General features: G+C 39.4%; 1 protein-coding gene across 1 annotated transcript; it reads right to left on the reverse strand.

The window, feature by feature from the left end:
• Positions 1-554: 554 nt before the first annotated feature.
• LOC117618121 (putative F-box protein At1g30920) lies at positions 555-1,166 on the reverse strand. Its single transcript, XM_034347740.1, has one exon. It carries the CDS (start codon positions 1,164-1,166, stop codon positions 555-557), a length of 612 nt encoding a protein of 203 aa, XP_034203631.1.
• Between the last annotated feature and the right edge of the window lie 277 nt (positions 1,167-1,443).

Consider the following 1,443-nt stretch of genomic DNA (forward strand, 5'->3'; position numbering starts at 1 on the left):
TTACCTTCGAGGAGTACATACTTCATGGAAATATGTCTTAGATCCACAAAGAATGTATATGTACTGCAATCGCTCTCGTCATTGAAAAATATGCCGTGCTCCCATTCGCCACACTTAGAAAGACTAGTAGGATTCAAATCTGCAAAAAGATCATCTTTCGAATCTAATTTATAATTTAGCACCCACTCGTTATTATTGTAATTTTTCAATCCCCATATCTCAATAAATTTTATTTCCCATGTCTTCATATGTCTATCTTCTTGTGAAGAAACATTCACTAGGGCCAAATATCCCTTGAAATTAAGCACATGAAGAAATTTCCAGAGATTTGGCTTTTTCCCCAAGGAGGCAGGAGGAGGTGTTAAATAGAACTCTTCCTTCTGAAAGTTGAAAGAAAGTATACATACGGACGACCCGTCATCTCCATGGACCAACCAATGCATGTCTCCGTGTGCATATGCGGACTTGCAGGTTGGAAAGCAGGGAGGAACTGTGTGTAACTCCCGCCATGAGCTTGTCCCCAATACAAGAACTTCGGCCGCCAAGTAGTCTTTTTAATTGGTGGAAACACGAACAATCTTGAAGCTGTTGGTTATATTATCAAATCCCATGCCATACCAATCAACATCGCAGAGACTATTGGATGGAACTTGGACGTCACTCACTGAGGGGAGCATTAGAACTTCTCCTTTGAAAGGATTCACCAACAAGCATGACCTCTCCAGATTAAGACCAGTAAAGCATGACCTTCCAGTAAAGCCAAACAAGTTGCAGAAAACAAAAGCAGCAGAATAAAAATGCCGTCTGGATCCAAAATAGGAAACAATTGCCTGTTTGCTCTTTGTCAATAAGTCATGGCCATCATATTTCAATGGATACAACAAGGCATATCTAAGAAAGGGACGCTCATCAAGAAAAACAAGTCGAGGAACTTCAGTGGTAGTAGTAGAACACGTGGTTAGAAAATGATGCCGCATGTGCATTGTGGCAAGAAAGAGGTCATCAACCATCTTTAAAAAGGCCTTAGATACACATCTCATGCAACAAATCGAATTTACGGGTAGTCTCGATAGAATGTCGATAAGAATTTCCAGTGGTAGAGCGCCGATTGTCATCAAGTCCAGTTCTGGCTTCTCCGTCTCGTTGTTGCAGTTGATGCGCCTCATTTTCTTCAACAAAGTAGGTAAAATATTATTAGTTGAAGTATAATTGTCGGGACTGAATATGCTGTGCTAGATGTCTTCAATTGCTCATCCGGCCTTCCTAGTTATATGCAAACACAAGTATATAGTCAAATAGATATCTTCTAAGATTTTTTTTGACAGTGACGTCTCCCAAGATTTTATTTGACAACTGTATCTCCCAATATTTTTTTTTTCATTGTCCTAATTAATTACACTAGGCTTTATGGTTCCCAATTTTTTCCTTGATGTTTTTTTGGAC

Source organism: Prunus dulcis, chromosome 2 (assembly GCF_902201215.1).
Source record: "Prunus dulcis chromosome 2, ALMONDv2, whole genome shotgun sequence".
Lineage (NCBI taxonomy): Eukaryota > Viridiplantae > Streptophyta > Magnoliopsida > Rosales > Rosaceae > Prunus > Prunus dulcis.

Coding starts and splice junctions, on each gene's coding strand:
- LOC117618121 (XM_034347740.1), bottom strand. CDS start 1,166: ATGAGGCGCATCAACTGCAACAACGAGACGGAGAAGCCAGAACTGGAC.